The sequence below is a fragment of the Mus musculus genome, chromosome 11 (genome assembly GCF_000001635.26).
Source record: "Mus musculus strain C57BL/6J chromosome 11, GRCm38.p6 C57BL/6J".
Lineage (NCBI taxonomy): Eukaryota > Metazoa > Chordata > Mammalia > Rodentia > Muridae > Mus > Mus musculus.
Genome location: NC_000077.6, coordinates 118,013,368 through 118,035,699, shown reverse-complemented (window position 1 = coordinate 118,035,699; position 22,332 = coordinate 118,013,368). Strand labels below are relative to the sequence as shown.

Genomic DNA, 22,332 nt, shown 5'->3' with positions numbered 1-22,332 from the left:
GGTTGAGAGGGCAGGGGGGGTGGGGGGTGTCTAGTCCACTGTGGCAGTGCCACCTTAAGCTGGCGGTCTGGCTGCTGTAAGAAAGCAAAGTGAGCAAGCTGGAGAGCAGCATGCAGCACCCTTCCACAGCCTCCGCCTCCGGGTTCTTGTGACTTCCTTCGTGATGGACTGTGACTGAGACGGAAGCCAAACAAACCCTTTCCTCCCCAGGATGCTTTTCATCATGGTGTGACAAAGAGCAAGAGACCCTGACTAAGACATCTTCCTGCCTGTTCCCTCCCTTCTAGAAACAGCCCCGACTAGGTTACTTTTATCACAGCTCAGGGGCAAGACACTGCAAAAGGAAACCTGGGAAAGGGTTGTCTGGGTACAGTTTGAGGGGAACATCGGGCGGCTGGTCACACCACACCTACAGGCGGGCGGGCCTTCAGCTCAGTTCTCCTTGCTCAGCAGCTCTCAACCTTGCTAACTCTGTGACCTTTTAATACAGCCCCTCAGGCTGTGGCCACACCCAACCGTAAAACATTATTTTCATTGCTACTTCCGAGAATTGTAATGGAAACGTTGTGTCTCAGGTAACCCCTGTGGAAAGGTGGTTCTGTGACCAAAGGGACGCAACTCACAGGCTGAGAAGCACTCTTTGTTTCTCAGCCTTGCTAGGACAACAGAGCCTAGGGGCAGTCCCACTCACACTGAGGTGCCCCCCCACCTTCTTTTTTGAAAAACCCTCATGGACCTATCTAGAACGGAGTTTTCCATGGTGAAGCTATACCTGGTCATGCTGGCAATGAACATTACCCATCATAAATCTGAAGGAAAAAAAAAAAGCTTAAGCCGCTAGAGCCAGAGCTTGTTATGGGCTGTTACCCCATCGGCCCAGTCCAAGCTTCTTCCCTGACCAAAGTGGAGAGCTCAGAGCTCACAAAAACACAGTGGTGAGGGTCTCAGCGAGGGGTGAGGGTCTCAGCGAGGGCAGCCCCATTTCCATGAAATGCCTGTAATGGGCTGACGCACAGGGGCGGAAAGCAGACAGCACTGCCAGGCAAGGGGAGCAGAGAGGGAGTTCAAGGTCACAAGGCGTTGACACATTCTGGGGGTGGTGATGGTGGTACCAGAGAGACAGCTGCACAGCAGGGCCAGTTTCCCGAATGTCCCTGGGCCACACCTTTCCAGATGGCCGAAGCATGGTCGTGTTACGGGATATGTGTTTCCACCCCACAATAAACAAGATGGGAGGCGTGCAGTGTTCCCGGTTGTGGAATGCAGTGCCCGAACCACGGTTCTGAATCACCCCTGTACTTTTCCTGTTTTCCCTCTTTTTAGGGAAAAAACTGGGATTTACCATAGACAATGGGAAACTCCACAACGTGTCCCTGGGGCAAGGACAAGAGGTGGTAGCTGAGAACGCGCTGGATGTGGCTGCCGAAAAGGGACACTGGGTCATTCTGCAGGTGAGGGCTCTTCTGCCATCATGGTCACGTCCCTGGGGATGGGATAGAACCTCCCATTGCTGGGGCACCACTCTACGGCTCCCCAGCACAGAGCCCCTCCATACCCCCTTACAGCTCCTAAAAGGGTGCTGGGGACCACGCTGTCTATGCTTTGAGCCTGGGGGGGGGGGGAAGCAAACAAGGTGGATCCTAAGGCTGTTACCAGGAACACTCCACACCAGTTAGGGTTGACAGGGTTGGCCCTGTGGGGTCCACTCAGGCCTGAGGCAGGGCTCCTTGCCACAGAACATTCACCTGGTGGCGAGATGGCTGGGTATCCTGGACAAGAAGGTAGAACGCTACAGCTCGGGCAGCCATGAGGACTACCGAGTGTTCATCAGTGCTGAGCCTGCTCCCACGGCTGAGACGCACATCATCCCCCAGGGCATCCTGGAAAATGCCATCAAAATCACCAATGAGCCTCCCACGGGCATGTATGCCAACCTGCACAAGGCGCTGGATCTTTTCACGCAGGTAGGGAGGGTGACACTGGGTGGGTCCACCCACGCGTGGCCAGGCAAAGGAGACACAGGCCCAGCAAGCTGAGATGTCCCTCTTGAGTCCCAGAGACTCCTCCATGCTGGCTTCCCACCCACACGAGCATACCAGCACACTAATGTCACATCAGAATATGTCCCTGAAAGGGCAAACTCACCTACCTCTTGCCAGCATCACTGCCCTGTCAGTTGGCAGGGGTGCCTGTCATTACTGTGGAAGCCCTGTACCATCCTGGGTCACAGCACTCCCTGACACCGCCCCTCCACCCCGGAGGTATGAAGCTTACTTGGGCCACCAAAGCTTGCTGCTAGGGACAATGGATGACAGACAGGTGGTGATGCTGTCCCCACCCTCCAGCTCCATAACCACGTCCTCTGATACCACCCTGAACAAGGCAGTCATGTGATCAGGCCCTTCTCCCGCGATGGCTTCTTGTTCCCTCCATAGAGGAAGGTGGGTGCAGGGGCTTGCCCAGTACCCTAGAGCTTCAGGGAGCACCAGGCCTGCTTGGCTGGGTTTCTACCTCCACACAGAGCTCCCTGACCTTGCCTCTCAGTCCCCAAGTCAGCTTTACAGCCCTCCCACCTTGTCATCCCCATGGCCACTGTCCCTGCCAGCCCCCTTGCTCTCATCAGCCTCCGCCATAACCTGTGGGCACACACTGCTTCTTCAGGCTGCAGCCTATGCCTGAGGCTTTGGAATCCTGTGTCCTTACCACACACATCTACCTAGACAGGACGGCATCTGAGAAACATGGAACTTCCATACCTCACATAATACATGAACTATGAATCTACCACAGACCATTCAATCTGCTCTTAAAGAGCACACCACTGTCACACGAGAAGGAGAGAGGAGAGAGAAGGTGGAGGCTACCCTCCTGGGTACATAGGGTAGTGGTGAACACTGCATGCTTGACCCCCACAGGACACCCTGGAGATGTGCACCAAGGAGATCGAGTTCAAGTGCATCCTCTTCGCCCTGTGCTACTTCCACGCTGTAGTAGCCGAGAGGCGCAAGTTTGGCGCCCAGGGCTGGAATCGATCATACCCCTTCAACAATGGGGACCTCACCATCTCCATCAATGTGCTCTACAATTACCTGGAAGCCAACTCCAAGGTGAGGGGTGCAGGGTGCTAAGCGTCCCCAACTAGCTGGTGTGGGACACGGCTGCTCCATCCTTCCATTCCTGGGGGTCAGTCACTGTCTAGACCGGGTATCTCTGGGTTCTTGGTGTCATATACAGAGAATTGGAAAAAACTGCACACAGATGGGAAAGCGAGTGGCAAAGGTGGTTTATTCAGAAGCGAAGGTAGCTGTGGTGCACATCAGACACCACCAAGGCCCTTCAGCATTGTGACCCCACCACCAACCACCCCTGCGGCTGCTGTTATTAACCAACACATACACACACACACACACACACACACAAACACACACAAGGCTCTTCTTTGTGTTCTTTCAACTAATGGAAATCAACCCACCAAGCATGCTGCCAGGGTCTGCAGATGTCAGCTGCATATTGATTTCAGGTAGGTGTGGAGGTGCACAGCCACACCCATAGGGTTGAGGCAGGAGGATCTCCAGTTTGAGAATAGATAACATGGGCAACTTCATCTTTAAAAATGAAAGAGCGAGGGGTATGGCTGGGAAGTGTTTGACCGACACAAATAGAACCCTAGATGTCCACATCTAGGATCTCGACTCTGGCCGGCAGATGCAGGAGTCTGGCTGCACACCAACAGGGGCTACTTGTGAGCTGGTTCAGGACGAGAGTGTGGAGTCAGAATGCTCTGCTGCCCGCGGAAGTGGAAACTTAAGGGTTCTTTGGAAAGTCAGTTGTGTCGGATGGTGTTTTGCAAACATGTGAAGGAGTCTTTTCCTGAAGCAGACATGGATGAAAGGCTAAGGCAGACTTGTGAGAGAATGTTTAGCTGCCGCAGACACAGGAGAGAGGCTGTTTTGCTGAGGCAAGCACATGCGTGACAGGACAAGTGATGAAACATTCTTCGTTAATGACCTGTGTGTACTGGTCTGCCTTACACTGCGGTAGTTGTGCTGATTTTGCCGGGACTCCATAGAGAAAAACAACCAAAAAAACTTCCGGTGGAGTGCTGCGGTTTCTTGCCCCTACAGCGGACTGATTGGCAGCGTGATGTCATCTAAGACAGATGCACATGCTGAGGCAAAACGGACATGTGACTTGGAGGGTATAAACACTCAATGGACAGTGATGGAGGCTGAGCTAGGCTTGCTTATAGAGCTGGCTATGCAATGTTGGTCTTCGCTGATCTTCGCTTCACTGAGAGAGGCACAGCCCGGAACTTTTCCTGGCGTTCCTGGTGGCCCTGGTCCCTCCTGGCTGAGGCCTGGCTGTGTTTACTAGATAAAGACACCGCTGCTGATTCCTGTTTGCTAAGCTGACTCGACCGAACTGGACTGCTGATATTTCTATGAAATGTTTACAAATGGATTGAGCTGCCGCAGCTAACCTGTGAACTAAACTGCCAATTTCCAGACAACACAGGCAGGAATTGCTCCAAAGAACCTTTCTGAACAGCTCCACTTCCCCCATATCCTTCTCTTTTTCCTATCACTGTAGGTGGTGGGCTAGAAGGGGGTTAAAGTGTTTAAGAAGCATCATTAAGAGCTGGAGAGATGGCTCAGGGGTTAAGAACACTGACTGCTGCTCTTCCTAAGGTCCTGAGTTCAATTCCCAGCACCCACATGGTGGCTCACATCCATCTGTAATGGGACCCAATGCCCTCTTCTGGTGTTTCTGAAGATAGCTACAGGGTACTCATATACATGAAATAAATAAACCTTTAAAAAAAAAAAGAACCATCATTAAAAATAGGATTTGAAAAATTTAAAGTTACAGTCCACTGGATAGAAGCCCCTCTGTGAGCGGCAGTCACACATGTCTGGACGTTCATAAGCTACATCTGACTGCAGTCCCCACCTCCCATGGATACCAGTACCTGCCACCCCCGAAGAGGGCTCAGACCCAGCATTCTCTCCAGAAAAGACCAGAGGGCCGCACACACCAACACCTGGGCTTCTCTACTTCATTCTTGGTGACCCCGATTCAACGGCAACAGAGACTGTGGGTCCCCAAAAGACAGAGCCCGGACTTCTCCCAGGACAAGGGACAAGGGCACAGAGCCATGCACCATATGTATTTGGCAACAAGTGAACTTGACCTGCAGAGAATGTGACAGGGAGGCCAGAACCCAGCACTGCTCCAGGGTAACAATTGGTGCCAAGCTGGTGGGGAGTGGGTCTGGATCTATGAGTACAGACTGGGATATCTCAGGCAAGCCGCTCAGCCTCGGACAGAACAGGACTTCCAAGAACAGGACAGCCAAGCTTCTAGGGGGCATGAGGACAAGGGGAAGTCAGCCGGGACCAGATGTGTCTCAGGAGCCCTGTCGTCCTTACCATCCTCTCACAGAAAGCTCAACAGAGTGCATGGCAGTGCACGGCTGTCACCCTGGCACTAGGGAGGCACAAGGAGCAGGAGTGCAAGGTCAGCCTGGATGCATTTGAGAGAGGGAGGCTCAAAGGCAAGTGGTCAGAAGAAAAGGTCCCTCCCTGTGGGCAACCAAAGGATGTTCTGGCCTGAGGCTCAGGGGCCCCTGACTCTCCCTCAGTGCACAGGCCATGCCTGATACTCAGCAATCGCTGACATTGGCGGTCACCATCCAATACAGCTGTCCTCCCAGAATCTTTGCTGGTGTCCCTTTGAGGACCATTTGAGTGATTCTGCAGGCAGATGGGAGTGCTCACTCCATCTCCCCTGCCTAGAGCCTCCATGATGAAGACTAGGCAAGAAGACGCTGCCTGGACCACGCATGATTCATTGTTCTGGTAACACAGCCAGCCCAACTGGAGCAGGAAGCCAGCACTGCCTGCAGGGACACAGTCCCCATCTGTGGTGATGAGGTGGTCCCTGGCTACACATCACCTGTGGCACCTCCAAGCAAATGCAAACAGAGCAGATGCCAACAGAGGCCTCTAGAGAGAGAACACAAGGGGTGGTCTTGCCAGAATCGTGTGAAAACCTTTCCTCCACCACAGGAACACACACAGGTTCCAGGCTTCTGAGAATATCACTCCCACAGTGACAGGCAAGTCCCAACAAGCCTGGTGTTCCACCCTGCCTGCGCTGGCTGATGTTCCTCCATCAGAGCTCTAGGTTTGGCGGATCCTGAGCACTCTCCCAATACACAGCTCATGCCCGATGCTAAGCAACTGCTGGTAGCGATGTCTCCAGTGGACAAGTTCAACGCTTGTGCCTAGCCTCTGAGAACTGCCCCAGGGCTGTGCAGCAGCTGGGGGAACCCACCCTGTCTCTGGTGACTAATCCCTGAGCCCAACTGCTTAGAAAAGAAAGCTCTGGTGAGGGCTGAAGACAGCAGAAGCCAAGAGCGCCTCTTGCAGAGCATCAGAGTTCAATCCCAGAAGCCAGGAGATGGCTCACAACTTAACTCCAGTTCCAGAGGATCTGATGCCCTCTTCTGGCCTACACAGGCACCAGGCACACATATGGTGCATAGACTTACATTAAGTTAGAACAGCACCCACCCACACATATTTTTAAAATACATTTTAAAACCAAACAAAAAAAGTTGAAGTTAAAAAAATGACAACTCAAGACTGGGGAGATGGTTTTGCGTGTGTATGTGTAAAGCTCTGAATGTCCAGTCTGACAACCCGAGTTCGGATCCCCAGCACCCACATAAAGCCACAGTGGCACATACCTGTAACGTTGGCACTCCTACAGAGACAGATCACCACCAGAAATTCAAGTCAGTTAGCCTGGGGCACACAACAGTAAAGAGATTTTTTTGGGGGGGTGTTTTTGAGACAGGGTTTCTCTTTATAGCCCTGGCTGTCCTGGAACTCACTTTGTAGAGCAGGCTGGCCTCGAACTCAGAAATCCGCCTGCCTCTGCCTCCCAAAAGCTGGGATTAAAGGAGTGCGCCACCACGGCCGGCTTAGTAAAGAGATCTTAGATCAAAGAAGGTGGTGGATGAGGACCAATCCTCTGACCTCCACATACGTGCCACAGCAAGTGCTGGCCCCCACCCAGGCTTTTACACACACACACATACACATACACACGCACACGCACACGCACACGCACACACACACACACACAACCTCTCACACACTAAGATGAGAACTCAAGAGTACCCTGATATTTTGAGCGAAAGGTCACAAGACTAAATCAGATAAGTGGTTCACCAGCCGACTTCACCATCAAAAGCTCTCAGGCAGGGCACTGTTGTGGCAAAAATGCCGACCACCATCTTGGGGGCAAGGCACGTGTCCAAGCTGCTAAGCATACACAGGGGGCACAGTCCTGCGGCAGGGCTGCCCACGGCAGCTCTGAGCACTGGTGCACAGGTGCCGGGTCTACAGGCTCAACCAGTGTGCCTCGGGAACAAGACTTGCGTGTCAAAGGTCAGGGAGCCTCTGATTTTTCCTAAAGTGGCAGCCAGAAAGTGAGGCTGTGCAGACATGGCCCCCTCTCCCTCAGGCTGCTGTGGGCAGCAGGAACAGGGCCACCACAAGACACAGGCCACAGCTCCTGGCTTTGTGGATAAAGGGACACATGAAGAAGGCTTTGAAAGACTGTGTGTGTCTGAGGCAGTGACCCTGGGCAGAGGATGGGCTGAAGTGCAAGGAGAGAGGGTGGAAAATCCACATAACCCAGTGAGAGCTGGTGCCAGGCTGTGCACATCTGTTCTGGAAGCCCCAGAAGCCAAGGTTCTGGCTGGACCTGCTGAGTCCCAACTCCCACAGAGACCTGCAAGGCTCTATGAGGAAGAGCTATTAGTATAGTGTATGTGTGCGCACCTATGTATGTATATATAATGTATAATTAATTGTGAATAAGCAAAGCCACCAAGGCAGACAGAGCCCAGGAAACCAAGAAGGGACAAGTAGCCCCTGACACCCCGGCATCAGCAGAAAGGCTGACGCCCTACGGAGATGTCCCTATGGAGGGGAAGACAAGAGGCTGAAGCCTGAGAAGCCGGACACGGAGGAGCAGGAATGGAGAGAGATGCTCCTCCGTAACTAGGCAGTCAGTCACAGGCGGCCCTGAGAGCAGCCTGGGTGCAGGTCCTGCTGAGCTACCCAGCCTCCCAGGCTTGGGAGCTGGGGGTAGGGCACTGCTCACGCTTCCCGGCCTTCTCAGGTGCCCTGGGATGACCTCCGCTACCTCTTTGGTGAGATCATGTATGGAGGCCACATCACTGATGACTGGGACCGCCGGCTGTGCAGGACCTACCTGGCAGAGTACATCCGCGTGGAGATGCTGGAAGGGGAGGTGCTGCTGGCCCCCGGGTTTCAGATCCCCCCAAACCTGGACTATAAGGTAGGGAGAGGCGCCCCTACTTGGGGACTCACATGACTGACTCCTCCCTGAGGGGCCCGCACCACAGAAGCCCTACAGATGCTGGGGGTAGAGAGAGGTAATGTGTGAAGACCTGGGTTCCACCTCCCAGTACTGAGTAAGACCAGTCATGGTGGCCCACAGCTATAATCCCAGCACTGGGGAGGGCTGACCTAGGAGCACAAAAAAAAAAAAACAAAAAAAACAAAAAAACCCTGTCTCAAAAACAATGAAAATGGCTTTCAGTGACCAAGCAAGAATCTGAGCAACTCAAAATGAGGAGCAGCAGGTGTGGCCCTGGTAGTGAGGTGGGAATTCCTACACATCTGGGGAAGTGGGCAGACAGCAAGCGGGACTCCAGTGGGACAGACCTCATAGGAAGCACGGTTGAGAACCGCCCAGAAGACAGCGGGGGCCCCAATAGCTTGCTCATAAGCCGCCCTTTCCCAGGGCTACCACGAATACATCGATGAGAACCTGCCCCCCGAGAGTCCTTACCTGTACGGCCTGCACCCCAACGCAGAGATCGGCTTCCTGACTGTCACCTCAGAGAAGCTGTTCCGAACCGTCCTAGAAATGCAGCCCAAAGAGACAGACTCGGGAGCAGGCACGGGGGTGTCACGGGAGGAAAAGGTAGGGGCTGTCCCCGTCCCTGGTAACGGGTGGGAGGTGGCCTAAGCAGTGGGAGGCACAATGCAGCCCTGGCTGAAGACAGCACCTGGGCAGCTTGTGAGGCAGCTCCGTCCTGTCTTGGGAACTAAATTCTGGAATCAGGGTGTGGTCTACAACTGGCCCCAGGCATCACTGGGCTAATACTCACACTGGGCACAGAACTCACAGAACTTTGGTGCAACAGGACGGCTCCTCCAGTACAAGGAGCTCAGAGGGTAGCCTGGGCTCAGAGGGTAGCCTGGGCACAATCGGTCAGGTGGCTGCATCTCAGAGCACTGTGAGGCGGCGCCTCTGCCCAGTGTGCCTCTGCACCCACTTTCTTACATTGTGGGAAAGATCTGTCATACATCAGTTAAGCATGGAGCTAAATAACAAACATGTTAGAACAGGAGTCCAAAGTCCCTCCTTGCTATTCGGGGGTCTGGAACTTTTATTGACCTATTATTTGAAACCAGAAATCTGCTAGCCAGGTGAACTGCACACACCTATAATCCCAGCACTCCAGAAGCTGAGGCAGGAGGATCTCAAGTTCAGGGCCAGACTGGACAGCATGGCATGGTGTGCCAGGTCAGACTGAGATGTACGGATGGACGGTGGCGGGTGGCCACTGTGTGCTTTTGTGTGTGAGGGGATGGTGGTGACAGTACAGTTCCCACAGAGGTAAATCAGCTCTGTGCCCACGAGAGCACCCAGCAGGGCACCTCGCACCAGGCTACCAGGCCCGAGGCACTCGGCTCTGGTCACATGTGGCTGCTCCCCCAGGCCCTGTGTTTCTGACTCCCCATCCCTCTGGCCCCTTCCCCCTCTGAGACTCAGGCAGGACTCCTCCCCGATTCTGCTGGGGTGCTGCCTCGGCTGGTGACGTCACAGGCTTGCCCGGCACTGGTTGCCTTGGCTGGTGACGTCACAGGCTTGCCCGGCACTGGTTTCCAGGTGAAGGCTGTGCTGGATGACATCCTGGAGAAGATCCCAGAGACCTTCAACATGGCTGAGATCATGGCCAAGGCTGCTGAGAAGACCCCCTATGTGGTGGTCGCCTTTCAAGAATGTGAGAGGATGAACATCCTCACCAATGAGATGCGGCGCTCACTGAAGGAGCTGAACCTGGGACTGAAGGTAAAGCTGCAGTGCCTGGCACGGGCATGGGCATGGGCATGGGCAATAGGCTGGTCTGCAGAGGGCCTGCCACACAGGTCTCCAGTCTGGCTTTTGGAGACTGGTATGTGACTGGCTGACCCTTATCAGAGCCCTTCCCTCCCTGGTCTCCAGTCCTGTGACCTCCAGTACAGGCCACAGAGGTTAGCTACTGCTTGTCCGTGGTCTTGGGAGGTGGGCTCTCCCCCATGCTAACCACACCCATCCTCCAAAATGTGACTGTGTCCCTTAGGGTGAGCTGACCATCACAACCGACATGGAAGACTTGTCCACTGCTCTGTTCTATGACACTGTGCCTGACACCTGGGTGGCCCGGGCCTACCCCTCCATGATGGGCCTGGCAGCTTGGTATGCCGATCTGCTGCAACGTATCAGGGTAAGTCACGGGACCCTGGAACCTCCAGCAGCCTACGTGCCATGGCCCCAGGGTCCCTACCAACCACCACTGCTGAAGCGGGTGGGAAGGCCGGGCCCAGCCCCCAGCCCCTGATGTCTGATCAGGCAGGCAGGCGTGACTTCCCAAGGAGAGAGAAGGCATCAGACAAGTGAGCACAGAAAGCCCAGGGGAGCCCCTGGGAGTCCCTTCTCTATACAGCAAAGACAGGAGCACGAGCGGCTTCTGGGCCAGGCTCCCCTCAGCAGCTCACGTTTTCTTCCAGGAGCTTGAATCCTGGACCACAGACTTCGCCCTGCCCACCACTGTGTGGCTAGCTGGCTTCTTCAACCCACAGTCCTTTCTCACTGCTATTATGCAGTCCATGGCCAGGAAAAATGAGTGGCCCCTGGATAAGATGTGTCTGTCTGTGGAAGTGACCAAGAAGAATCGGGAGGACATGACCGCTCCTCCCCGAGAGGGCTCCTACGTGTACGGGCTCTTCATGGAAGGTAACTTGTCTGTCCAAGAAGCCTCCAGAATCACGTCCACTCAGCTGTAAATGAGACAGGGCGGGCACAGTCCCGGGCAGGGGTGGGCTTGGAGCCACACTGAGCCCTAGAGGGGACTGAGGTGTGGAGGCCTGGAGGATTGCTAGGATTTCATGGGCAGTAGGAAGATCCCATCTCAGAAATAGAGACAACACTCATTCCAGCCAGCTCTAGCCCAGACAGGAGCATCTGTGTGCAGAAAACTTAAACCACTCAGTCGTGATGAGGAATGCGGCCTCTAACCTCAAACTGGAGCTTTGCTGAGTCTGGGGCTCAGGGCATGTGGGCTGATCCCCAGCTAGTGGTGGGGGGGTCACCTCTGCCAGCATTCCTACTGAGGTTCCCCTAAGTAAAGGCTTCAAGGAGGAAGACTGTCCAGGCCACCCACCAAGCCAGGACAGCAGGAGGGAGATCACTAGGGCACCCATTAGAATCTACTCTGCAGCCAGAAGGCTGTTTTCTTGGAATCACAGTTCCATCAATGCTGTGTCAGGACCAGGCCACCCAAGGGTCACGCACCCACATCACTTGAGCAACACAACAGCCATTCTCCATGTTTATTGTGATTCCAATGCCACGCAGGACACAAACACCATTGGCTAGGATAAGAGACAACAGCAGTCTGGCTAAGGGCAGATAGTGTTTATATGTGCATCTATATATAACTTATTCCCTATGTACACAGAGAGTAGACATTACACAGGAGGGATCAGGAAGGAACATTGCTGGGATCTGAGCTGCGGTCAGTTTTCTCTGCCACTGACATTGAGAAGGCTGAGATGAAGCTCTGAGAAGATGCAGCCTCAGAGCCATTACGGCATGCAGAGTCACCTCGGAGTCCTTGGTTCACACTCCTCCATGTTTGGCACTCTCAGACCCTGGCACCTGGCCTGAACGCTTCATGGCTCCCAGTCACTGGCCTGTCTCTGAAAAGAGTGGGGAGGTTGGAGGCCAGGCCTCTCTCCCTACCGTGCCTCCCTTTTTCACGGTCAGCATCCAAACAGTGGGTTCTGCCTCCCCTAGGGCACCCAGACCCTCAGCTCCATTGTCCCCACAGGAGCTCGCTGGGACACCCAGACCGGAGTCATTGCTGAAGCCCGGTTGAAGGATCTGACCCCAGTCATGCCCGTCATCTTCATCAAGGCCATTCCTGTGGACCGAATGGAGACCAAGAACATCTATGAATGCCCCGTATACAAGACGCGTATCCGAGGACCCACCTATGTCTGGACTTTTAACCTGAAGACCAAAGAGAAGGCAGCCAAGTGGATCCTGGCAGCTGTGGCGCTGCTCCTGCAGGTGTAGCCCTACCTACAGTGTGACTAGGCCGGTACCGATCCTGCCTGGTTCTAACCAGAAAACAGACACATTTTACCACTTTTGACTTCTTACAAACCCAGTGCTCCTGGGCTATGGAGCAGGCGTGGGGGTGTCAGGGGCGGGGTGTATGTGTACAGATTAAAATGCTTGCAATCATTGTGCCCGTCTGATGCACTCAGTTCCCAATGCCACACACAGCAGTGAAGCCTGATTCCCAGCAGCTAAGGAGCCAGCATCCTGGGAAACAAACCCTGAATCTGACTTTCAGGAGCCCAGGAACTTGGCTCGCGCAAGCAGGAGGTGGGGTCAGGGTACAGCACACAAAGTGCCACAGCCAGGGCATCAGGTGCTCCCTGCACACAGCAGCATCTACACTGAGCTCAAGAATAAACAAGAGCCTGCAGTAATCCCCATGCCTGCCTTCCCAACTGCTGTCCCAGAACTGAAAAAGCCAGCCGTGACAGACAGGTGCCATGCAGCCACCCTTCCCACAGAGTAAGGACAGCAGGAGCTGTCACCACATGCTGTGCTCTGGGGTCCCGGGTTTCTCCTGCCTGCAGTAGGGCAGCAGCAGTACAGACTAGGGCCCTCCCCACCTCGTACTTGTGCCGGTCCCACCCCACCTAGTCACACACACCCTGCAAATGCTCCAGACCCAGCTGTGGGGTGGCTGTGTGGACCTTGGTTCTCCACCTAACATGCACACAGGCATGCACAGACACCCCTCGGAGACACAGCAGACTGCAACCCCTTTCAACAGCCCTCCCTCTTCAGTAGGTACCCGCCCCTAGTGATGATGGGCAGACAGGTGGGCTGAGGCCCCGCTGACTGACTGAATCTATCAGAACCATCAGCAGGAAAGAGAAAAAAGCCAAGCCTCAGAGACAGACAGTACTGATGCCAAGCTAACACACAGCAAGGCACCCAGGCTACAAACAGGCGGCAGGACATTGGGAGATAGGCAAGAGGACACCAGGGGTGATGGGAAACAGCCAGCAAAGCCTCTAGCTCCAGTAAGGGGGGGGGGGGGCTCCCTGTAGGGCAGGATATCACTTTCTGGGTTTCTAAGCCTTCAAAGTTGCAAAGCAAAGCTCAGCTCCTTGGGCACTGCCCCACCCCAGCCTGTCTGATCTGGGACCAGGCGCCTGAAGGACAGTCACCTAAGGGAAGAGGCCCTGGTATCTGAGCCCCAACCAGGGACAGAGGGACTCTAACCTCCTTGGGGAACCCTAGCTGCTGTGCACTGCCTCTGCTGGCCAGGAGGGGTCACTGTAGCTCCCTCATGTGGCACAGCCAGCAGGCTCCAGGCAACTTGTTCCAATCCTTGGTAATAACACAAAGTGAATTTTTCTAATTTTGCCTTTGAAGCCTAAAATAAAGCAGTAATTTATTCCACACATACAAATTGTGAGTTGACAAAATTATCTCCAAACTTTCCAAAGGCCAAGCTACCTGCAGGTATCTGGAACAAAGTGCTGGATTCAGACTAAAGAGCCCGGACTGCAGAGAGGAGGAGTCCCAAAAGGCCTGAGAGTCACCAGGGGCACAGAGCAGAGGAGGGTCACTCTGCCCAGTGCTGCTCATTCGAATGCCAGTGCCCTATACGCCCAGCCCCCTGCAGTTCCTGTGCTGGTATCAGTTATGCCTGGGTCGCACACAATGCTGAGCGCTGCTGCCCAGGACAGCACTGCCCCACCTTGTAACTCCAAGCAGCAGCCGTCCTGGCTATGTCTGGGTGTTTCTGACTCTGCAGGGCCCCCTGCTACAGCCAGTCACTGGTGGCAAGGCCAGCCAGCCACAGCTTGTTGATCTCAACAGAGGCAGCATCACTGCTGTGGGGTCCCTATGGTTGTTCCCTGCACAGCAGGCTGTGCTGTAGCGAAACTCAAGTTTCCAGCCTCCCAGACACCCTGGAGAGGAATGGACAAGAGAGCAGGCTTCTCAAAGTGCACTGGAGGGGACCTGCTGTGAGGAGGGACACAACATTTGAACCGGCTTATCTATCATAAGCTGGAACCTAACTAGATGGTGGTAGTGCACGCCTTTAACCCCAGCACTCGGGAGGCAGAGGCAGGCAGATCTCTGAGTTCGAGGCCAGCCTGGTCTACAGAGTGAGTTCCAGGACAGCCAGGGCTACACAGAGAAACCCTGTCTCGAAACCATCCCCCACCCCCAAAAAGCAACAGCAATAGTAACTTCAGATCTCATGTCAAACCAAGAACACTACAATGAGCCGGGTTCAGTGGTACATGCAAGTGGTCCTAACACTTGAGGGATCGAGGCAGGAGGATTGCCATGAACTTGAGGCCAGCCCAGTCTTATTTCTCCAGGCTTACGCACATTGTCTGGTTAGGAATTCATCTGTATAGAGTGTGATGGAAACGGTAGGCACTGGGTTTAGAGACATATGGACATGTGTCACCAGCCTGGCAGAGTGGCTGCTGGAGGGAGGCTGGCCCTCAGGTACATCTCATTCTACTTTCGTATAATATTTAAGAATGACTGAAAAATAACTAAAATAGTGATTAAAGGTTATTTTGTTTTTCCAGACAGGGTTTCTCTGTATAGTCCTGGCTGTGTTAGAACTCATACTGGAGACCACACTGGCCTTGAATTCACAGACATCCTCCTGCCTCTGCCTCCTGAGTGTCGTGATGTATAATCACTGTCCCTGACTGATAAAAGATTTTTTTATTTTAAATGGAAGTATTGCTAGGCCTGGTGGTCCATGCCTTTAATCCTAGCACTTGAGAGGCAGAGACAGGTAAATTTCTGTGAGCTCCATGCCAGCCAGGGCTAACGAGACCTTGTCTCCAAGTAAATACAGTAAAAATGAAGGCATGAGAAAGAAAGGCAGGAGCAGAGAAGCAAAGGTCCCCAGGCAAACCCCTCTACCCTCCAGGATGCATCGGGTCCTGAGAGCCCATGGCTTGCGCATGGTAGCCAGCTCTGCACAGCAAAGCAGCTCAAGTAAGGCCATGCTCCCACCTGTCCAACCACATCCCCTACTGCCCAGGCTACTACATGAGCAATGGGAGCATCAAGCTGCCTCCCTGCTATCACAGTAACCTGCTGCGGATCAGGGAAGACAGGCTGTCTGTCATGCTTTGTCCCATCCCATCACCTGTGTGCCCGAGCACACACCACACGCAAGCTTAGCTCTCTAGAACAGCTCCTCCATCTTTAAGCACTGTCTGTCACAGGGCCACACCACACTGCCTAGAGCAGGGAATGGAAGAAGCCCCGCTATGGCCCTTGCCCCAGAACCCTGTGCAGGGAGAGCAGGAGGAGATAGGTGAAGCTGGCCTCACCACAGGTGGTCCCAGCCCAGGACGGGAGGAGGGAGGAGCAAAGTCCAGCGCTTACTTTAAAACTGCCATCCAAAACCACTCAATATTGCTGTATCAAATAAAGGGAGCAGTGGACAGACAGACAAGGCTGCACGCTCCCTCAAGGATCCCGTCAGGACACTCCTGGCCTACTTTGAATTCCCAGCACCTGCCTGTTCTCAGAAGAAGTTCTTGATTAGCGGGGTCACCATCTTCACCCACAGCTTGACCTGCCGCCCTGGCTGCTCAAAGGTTGCGGAGGTCACCACACCAGACCGCAGGTAGAGCTGCTCTTGCTCCTGAGGAGAGAAAGGACAGTCAGGCACTAGATGTGGGTCACTCTGTGGTTCCTAGACACCTGGTACAGCAGAGCTAGCTGTCTGTCCACAAGACCGGCCAGAGGCGCCAGCCACACAGCCTCCTGAGGACCCCAGCCAAGAGGCTCTGCCTCTGTATATCGCTGATTTAGCTCAACAGTTAGAGCTGGTGGGAAAACTATTTTAGATGTTTACCCCTCGTGAAATAAATTAGTGTGAGTTAAGTAAGATAAGAAACAGGGGTCTGGGGTAGGTGTCAATCAGTAGTAGCAGTATTCCTAGCTCATCATGTGTAACATAGAAAAGAAATGTCTAACACATGGCAGGTTCCCTTCCACCAACTGCAGGTCACTGTGCAGTATCAGCCACCACTGCTGAAGGGAAGTGACACTCGCCAGAGGTTGTCCCAAGAAAGCAACTATGATCTCACCCCCACAGTAAGATCTTTACAGACACTTGTGCAGCCACATTTACAGTGGAGAAAGGCTGGAAACCACCTAAATATCCAGTATTCACTTATAAATTAACCCAGATGACACACCAGTGTCAGGACTGACGTTAAGAGGAAAGTAAAGAAAAGTAACAGAAACCAGACATAGACACACAACATACAGCTGAACGCATGCCCACCAGACACCACAGAAACCAGACATGAGACACACAACATAAACATATAGCTGGTCCCAGAGAACACATGACCGCCAGACATCAAACCCTTCAGACACTCAAGCCCTGAATCCAACAGCGGCGTGTACATGCTCACACAGGCACGCTTTTATCCCGTTTCAGCGTTGGCAATTGGGCCTAGAGCCTCGTGCCTGCTAGGTGAGCAGGGTGCTCCACCACCCAGCTACAGCTCCAGTTGCCCACTTTTTAAAAAACTCTAAGATAGGATCTTACTAAATTACCTAGGCTAACCTTGAACTTACAGTCCTTCTGTGTCAGCTTCCAGAGCTGCTGAGATTGCAGCCCTGAACCACCCGGCCTGCCTCTCACATAGACATTTTATGTGTATCTGCAAATAGATGAGTGTATACATGCAGTTCCCACAGAGGCCAGAAGAGGGCATCATATTCCCTGGAGCTGAAGTTACAGGCAGTTGTGAGCCTCCCAATGGGCGCTGGGTCCTCAACAAGAGCTGGATAGACTCTGATCTCCAGCCAGGTCTCAAGACTTTTCAACACCATGTTATTTAAAATATCTAACACAACTGTAAGTATAAGATGTAATATCATCAATGTCATGTATCGTATGACGTTCTACTGCACTCTTCAGAGAAACAAGACAAAGCCTGAGCATATCCAAGTCAGAGCAAACCTCCTTACGCATTTCCCATCCACAGTGGTTGGCTCCTTGGACTTGGTACATACAGGAGTGGAAGGCTGAGAGTCGGAATGAAGACAGAGTGATCCAAGTGAGTCCCATGAAGACACAGTTTCTTCTGTCCCAAGCAATGTTTAAACTTTTACCTTTAAAACCAAGTTTTAAAAGATACATGCAGACTGATTGGTAAAGGCACTGCCTCCAAGCCTGACAATTCCTACGGTAGGAGAGAAGTGACTCCTTTAACTTGTCCACACCATGTTGTGGCACCAGTGTGTGTGAGTGTGTGCGTGCGTGCGCGCGTACGTAAGTGTGTGTGTGTGTGTGTGTGTGTGTGTGTGTGTGTGTGTACAGAAGGGATGGTAATAAAAGAAAACTAACATATACATGTTTGTCTCCAATCATATTAGGTTTGTGGAGCTGGGTCTGTGGAGACTTCTGCAAACCAGCCCCTCCCCCAGACCAGAGCTGGCTCCTCCACGGACCACAGCCCATAAAACCGGACAGCAGTATTCATGGTGTACTGGCTGGTTTTGTGTGTCAACTTGACACAAGCTGGAGTTATCACAGAGAAAGGAGCCTCCCTCGAGGAAATGCCTCCATGAGATCCAGCTGTAAAGCATTTTCTCAATTAGTGATCAAGGTGAGAGGGCCTACTGGGCTGGAGGTCCTGGGTTCTATAAGAGAGTAGGCTGAGCAAGCCAGGGGAAGCAAGCCAGTAAGCAGCATCCCTCCATGGCCTCTGCATCAGCTCCTGCTTCCTGACCTATTTGAGTTCCAGTCCTGACTTCCTTTGGTGATGAACAGCCATGTGGAAGTGTAAGCTGAATAAACCCTTTCCTCTTGAATCAACTTGCTTCTTGATTATGATGTTTGTGCAGGAACAGAAACCCTAAGACACAAGGCATGTGGGAACTGTCACAATGGGGAAGCCAGCTGTGGGGACATTTGTATGGACACTCTACACATGCTGTCCTCATGTTCTGGCAGATGCATTCCTGAGCATTTGGGCCACACCTACACCCATTCTGAGGGTCACAGCTTTATGACCATCAGCATACACAGGAGGTCCTGACAGAGCCTTGCAGGGCCAGCATCATCCGAAAGAGGAGCCAGGGGAGGAGGAGGAGGAGGAAGAGGAGGAGGAGGAGGAGGAGGAGGAGGAGGAGGAGGAGGAGAAGGAGGAGCAGCAGCAGCAGCAGCAAGAGGAGCAGGAGGAGCAGCAGCAATCCCAAGTATGTCATTTGAGAAAGTGGCGCACACCTTTAGTCCCAGCACTTGGGAGGCAGAGGCAGGCGGATTTCTGAGTTTGAGGCCAGCCTGGTCTGCAGACTGAGTTCCAGGAGAGCCAAAGCCATACAGAGAAACCCTGTCTCGAAAAAACCGAGAAGAGATCAGCTCAGGAGGGACAGACTCATCAGCAGTCCCTCCAGTCAGCAGAGTTGAGAGGACACCTCACCGAAGTCTCTGAGGCACTGCCCACAGAGGTAGAGACCCAGGGCCCAGCTCCACATCCCCTGTACTTGCTTCAAACTTGTGACTGTCGCAGAGGCAGCATCCTGAAGCCAATGCCCATGCCAAACTTTCAAACTCTGTCCTCACAGCTGGCTTTCCCATCATGGCAGTCCCCACACGCCATGAATACCAGCCTCAGGTTCTATGGGCTGTTTCTGTGGAGGAGCCAGCTTGGGACTGGTTTGTAGAAGTCTCCACAGACTCAGCTCCAGTTCTGCTCTTTAGTAAACACCCAGCCAAGATCTCAATTAAATTACCAGAAACGCTTCTGCGTCCTCACAGCGGCCGCAGCAGGGATGGAGGAGGAAGTCAGCTGGTGGGGTCACAGTGCTGTGCGAGGAGCCTCTCAGGTCAGGTGGGAAGCTAAGCTCTGAACCAAACCAGGACGCTTTCAGTTCTTACTGTTCGCTCTACTAGGGAGGGACTCGGGGCTCTGGTAAAAATATCTTCCATTTTCAAGGCTCCATACACAGACAGGGCCCTTCCCTGGGTCCCAAGAGAACTGCAGCAGACTTCTGAGTGTGGGGCCACAGGCCAAGGGCTGGGCACTCGAGGCTGCACACAGCACTCAGCAACCAGACACTGAAGGTCAGGAGGCCAGCTGCAGGCCTCAAAGCACACTGCAGCAAATGGAGCCATCTAGAAACTCATCTCTACTTCACAGACCCTGAATCAATACACTGTAGAGAATGGAAGCGCTACAGCAGCTTGAGCTGCCACCTTCCCACCATCCAAAGCCCCTGGGAGGCAGGTTTGGGAAGAAACTATCCCAAGTATGTCATTTGAGAAATCAGCTCAGACCACAACCAGGCTGCTTTCTCAAAATCCAGGATGTGGGTTTAAGTCCCCATCTCAGGAAGTGGGGTCTTGTCAGTACTAGGACCTGGGGCACAAGCCTGGGCACTTGCTTCCCCAAATCTCCCAGAATTCATTCTTGCCTAGGCCAGAAGCATTAGCAGCTCTTTCTGGGGAGGCATCTGCGCACAGAGCTCTCTGCACCAGCAAGAACAATCCGGCAGACCCACTGTCCAGAGCCACAGGCTCGCCCCTTCCTCACAGTCAGGCTCCGAGGCTAACAGTTACCCTGTTATGGGAAGCCCTTAGCTTGAGAGCTTCCTCAGTCAGCTGAAGGAAATCTGCTAGCACACCCAATCACCCGCTGGCTATAGGGCATGGCTGTTGTCACTTCCCCTTGCCCTGTCACAGAACCTTACTGGCACCTGGCCCTTGGTGACAAGGTTCCAGACACAGTAGCAGGTCCAGAGAACAAAGCAGTAAGAGCCACTTCCCCACCCACTCACCAGCAAAGCTGTGAACAGCCATTCCCAAACACCGCAGCCTGATGTCAGTGTGCAGGCTAGCGGGAGGGCTCAGCACAGAAGGAGCCTGGCCTACAAGCCCGAGACGCAAATACCTTAAGAGAGCCCATTTGCATAAATGGACCTCTACCTTTCACACAGGTGTCGTGGCACACGCACATCACACTCACCTCATACACACATGATAGACTTAAATAACCAAAATAAAAACCACCAAGCACGGCTCTGGAGGTCTGCCTGGGAGCAAGAGTCCTATATCCAAGACTCCAATAGGAATCTTGTTCCAACCCACACAGGGGCTCCTGCAAAGCAAAGCTGTTAGGTCCTTCCAAGACCAAAGCGCAGGGCTCTGCTGCAGGAGAATTCACAGGACAGCATGTCTGAGTCCTGAGCTGTCTGTTGCCTGCTCCACAGGGAGGGCCACAGCCACACAGCCACAGCCAACCCTGGGATTCACCCTCCCTTTTAGAAACGACTGGGCCCCATGCCCCAGTGAGGAAATGGTGGTCTCTCCAGCATGGAAGGAGGGAATGGCCTTGGCAAGATTCAAGCCTACCCTGGCAGTGCAATCAATAGTCAAAGGTCTAGCCTTGCAGGGTTTCTCTTAGACTTGAGAGACACACAGTCTCACTTCCTGTCTTTACTGACAAAGGCACGAGCCGCCTGTGAGGACAACCATGTACCCAAGAACCCTACCGCTCCAACCAACCTGATGAAGCTGCTGCTGCAGGGACCGGCTCTCCGTCACGATGGCAATCTGGGCTTCCAGGTCCCGGTGAACTGACCTGTACCCAAAATTAGGAGAGCCAATCAGCGTGAGGCAGGGCAGGCTGCTCCCTGCCAGGTACAGCCAGAGGCCTGCGGGAAAAGGAAGTGCAGACAGGAAGTGAGCTCAACACCTGCCAGGTCTCTGCCACACACCGTCCTCTCAACCTAGGAGGGAAGCAGCCACAGGGCAGCATCAGGGCGCACTGAACCAGGCTCCCTCCTGCCTGCTACTGCCATGGTGCTCCACACCACTGAGTGCAGGGCCATTTGTCTCTCTGCTACTTCGGCTGTGGCTCACGCCCCTAGCAGGGAGAGCTGGCTTCTCTGAATGAACTTTGTCAATGATGTCCTTGGGGTCTTCCCCTCCCCCTAACTGCTCTCCAGAGACCACTAGCCCCAGCTCTTTCAACTGCCTGAAGCACCTGTTGGCAAAGTGCAGCTCAAGACGGAGCTCACCAGAGCCTCCATCCCTTCTGGGAGCCCAGAACAAACAGGCAAGTAGGCTCTACCCTACCTAACAGCAGAGGTGGCTGTCACATGGTGTTTGAGGCATTTGGTAGGACCAGGCCTGCCTACATACAGCTGCCCACCTTTTCTACCTCAGGACACCTAGGAGTTTGCTCGTGTCTCTAGTTACCACCTGCACCACATAAAGAAGTGTGCTGCCAGTGGGTCCCACAGAAGCTGCTCTGTCACAGTACACATGGGGACACTGCTGTTCTAGCAGGATCTTAAGTACTACTAGATGCCTATGGCAGGTCCCATTCTGCACTCTCTTCTATGATCTCAAGCTCCAAGGCTTCAGAGCCAAGCCCCACAGAGCTAGTCCTGAGCATCTGTCCTCCCCAGGCTAGCCTAGCAGCCTCTACCCTTCTTCCCCTTACTAGCCTGAGGAAGTTTATCCAAGAAAGCCAGCCAGCTCCCCTGGTCTGCACCAGGCCAGCTCCCTGTGGCCCTCCCATCACAGATCCTCCATCAACGAAATCCACAGAGAGCCCACACACATGCTGAGACATCACAGACACATGGCCTGTATGTAACACACATGCTGCTACAGCAGAAAACTGCTTCCTAATGTCCATGCAGAGCAGAGTTTCAAGAACTGCTTGGGCAACAGCTGACAGGGCTGCTGCTCACTTCTGTGGCTGGTGTCCTGCCCTTGAAGGCCTCAGCAAAGCCACCTGCCGGCTTCAGCAATAAGACAAGAGGCCAGAGGATGGTGTCCCTCCCACCCCCTGGCCAGCAGCTCTGCTCCAGGCAGCTCTCCCTATCCAGGGATCCAGGCCATGTCTACTC

General features: G+C 53.6%; 2 protein-coding genes across 7 annotated transcripts in view; one reads left to right on the top strand and one right to left on the bottom strand.

The window, feature by feature from the left end:
* Dnah17 (dynein, axonemal, heavy chain 17) overlaps nucleotides 1-13,977 on the top strand; it is a 108,997-nt gene extending 95,020 nt beyond the window's left edge. For 2 of the 4 annotated variants that reach the window (XR_388524.4, XM_006534150.4), the window contains 9 exons: nucleotides 1,324-1,451; nucleotides 1,737-1,964; nucleotides 2,916-3,107; nucleotides 8,197-8,376; nucleotides 8,845-9,027; nucleotides 10,000-10,182; nucleotides 10,454-10,597; nucleotides 10,881-11,106; nucleotides 12,203-12,624. Coding sequence is in view for 3 of the 4 variants with exons in the window: in XM_006534150.4 (XP_006534213.1) it covers nucleotides 1,324-1,451; nucleotides 1,737-1,964; nucleotides 2,916-3,107; nucleotides 8,197-8,376; nucleotides 8,845-9,027; nucleotides 10,000-10,182; nucleotides 10,454-10,597; nucleotides 10,881-11,106; nucleotides 12,203-12,450 (1,712 nt within the window). In the remaining variant the exon portion in view is untranslated. Of the gene's footprint in view, nucleotides 1-1,323; nucleotides 1,458-1,721; nucleotides 1,965-2,915; nucleotides 3,108-8,196; nucleotides 8,377-8,844; nucleotides 9,028-9,999; nucleotides 10,183-10,453; nucleotides 10,598-10,880; nucleotides 11,107-12,202 lie in introns of all 4 variants that reach the window. The other 2 variants (NM_001167746.1, XM_006534151.4) reach the window with 2 other exon arrangements.
* Pgs1 (phosphatidylglycerophosphate synthase 1) overlaps nucleotides 11,689-22,332 on the bottom strand; it is a 37,715-nt gene continuing 27,071 nt past the window's right edge. Inside the window, exons 8-10 of one of the 3 annotated variants that reach the window (NR_151726.1) lie at nucleotides 20,978-21,053; nucleotides 15,968-16,093; nucleotides 11,689-12,295 (exon numbers count right to left, since the gene is read on the bottom strand). Coding sequence is in view for 1 of the 3 variants with exons in the window: in NM_133757.2 (NP_598518.1) it covers nucleotides 15,974-16,093; nucleotides 20,978-21,126 (269 nt within the window). In the remaining 2 variants the exon portion in view is untranslated. Of the gene's footprint in view, nucleotides 12,296-15,967; nucleotides 16,094-20,977; nucleotides 21,127-22,332 lie in introns of all 3 variants that reach the window. The other 2 variants (NM_133757.2, XR_388542.1) reach the window with 2 other exon arrangements.